General features: G+C 59.1%; 1 protein-coding gene across 1 annotated transcript in view; it reads left to right on the top strand.

Moving 5' to 3' along the window:
* Positions 1–1565, top strand: part of VOLCADRAFT_95713 (uncharacterized protein) — a gene marked incomplete at both ends in the record, with an annotated part of 13643 nt that overhangs the window by 7650 nt on the left and 4428 nt on the right. Inside the window, 3 exons of the mRNA XM_002954843.1 lie at positions 495–693; positions 878–1006; positions 1411–1521. Of these exons, the coding sequence (XP_002954889.1) occupies positions 495–693; positions 878–1006; positions 1411–1521 (439 nt within the window). The remainder of the gene's footprint in view (positions 1–494; positions 694–877; positions 1007–1410; positions 1522–1565) is intronic.

Below are 1565 nucleotides of genomic sequence, written 5' to 3'. Positions count from 1 at the left end.
CGGGCAGGGAGTTTGGACCGTATGTCGAGGCAAACACACACACACACATATACATATACATATGTATATATATACATATATATACATATATATACATATATATACATATATATACATATATATACATATATATACATATATATACATATATATACATATATATACATATATATACATGTGCTTGTGTGCATGTGCATGTGCGTATTCGTGCTCGTTTCTTTCGTTTCGTCCCCCGAAAGGGGAGTCGAGACGTGGAGGGGCAAGGCGGGGTATGGGATGGGAACGAGCGGGGGGGACAGGGTTGTTAAGGGAGAGGGTTTTATGGAGGCCTGCTTGCCATGTCCTCTCCTCCCCTCTCCGCCCCTCCCCGCCCACCCTACTCCTGAGGCTCCGGAACCAGCCCCATCACAATCACAATCCCGATTCTCCCTCCCTCTCGATCCATCCGCCATCTCCATCGCCACTGTGCCGCGTCGTGCCGTTTCCGCTGCCAGGCCGGCCTTGTACGGCGCCATGCTGGGTCTTATGTCGGAGCCTGACGCCGCCGTGGCGCTGTCCGGCATCGGCGCCCTTACCGCGTTGGTGGGCGACTTCTCCTTCACGGAGAGCCCCTTTGCTCCGCTGCTGCCCAGCTGTCTGCAGCTGCTGCTGCGGCTTATGGGGGGCACTGAGGACTTGGACACACAGAAACAGGTGAGGGGAGGTACGGGGCCCGGAGAGGGGCCCAGAGGGAGGAGCAGGGAGGAGAAGGGAGGAGAGGGGTACGTGTGGGAAAGTACCTTATTCCCCCTATTCCCCACCTAACCTAGGCAGCCACCCAGCCAAACCCTCTTTGTTCCCTCTCTGTCCTCTCTGGCATGACGTGCGTGTCTTGCAGGCCTTTGGTCTCCTGAATCTGGTCATTCAGCGGTGTGACGAGACCCTGGCTCCGCACGTGATGCCCCTGGTTTCGGCGCTACCGGCTTTGTGGGAGCGCGCAGCGGGACAGACACTGCTGCGGATACAGGTGCGCCGTGCGTGTCATGCCGTGCTGTGTGTTGTTGCTTTGTGTTGCGAGGGAAACGGGGGAGGAGGAGGGCATCGGGAGTTTGCATTTTGCATTTTGCGTCCTAAAGTTAACGGGTTAATGGGGCCGGTAGACATGGGGTTGATCGGGGTGGGCGGTGTAAATGTGTGGCGAGGGCATACATATGAAGGGGGAGGGGGTAAGGACCGCAAGGTTAGAGGAAAGGAGGTGGGGGATCGCCCCAGAAGTTCCCCTTCCTGCTCATCTTTTCCCCCCCCCCCCCTTGTCGCCTGCTCCTTCCTCCCCCCTCCCTGCCCCTGGTTACACCTCCCCCTCCCCCTGCCCCTCCCCGCCTCCTCCGTACCCCCTCCGGCTCCCCGCCTCCGGGATCTCTCCCCCCTCAGATCATGGAGGCAGTCCAGCGGCTGGTGAACCTGACTGGCTCCGAGTCCCCCGCGCTGTACCCCTTGGTGATGCCGCTGCTGGGCTACAGCCTGGACTTGGGGCAGCCGGAGGTGAGAGCGGGGGGAGGGGGCGGACGGGGGGGAAGGGGGGGAGA

The sequence above is a fragment of the Volvox carteri genome (assembly GCF_000143455.1).
Source record: "Volvox carteri f. nagariensis unplaced genomic scaffold VOLCAscaffold_46, whole genome shotgun sequence".
Lineage (NCBI taxonomy): Eukaryota > Viridiplantae > Chlorophyta > Chlorophyceae > Chlamydomonadales > Volvocaceae > Volvox > Volvox carteri.
Note: the sequence above shows the minus strand (reverse complement) of the source record. Positions and strands in the feature narration are given on the sequence as shown.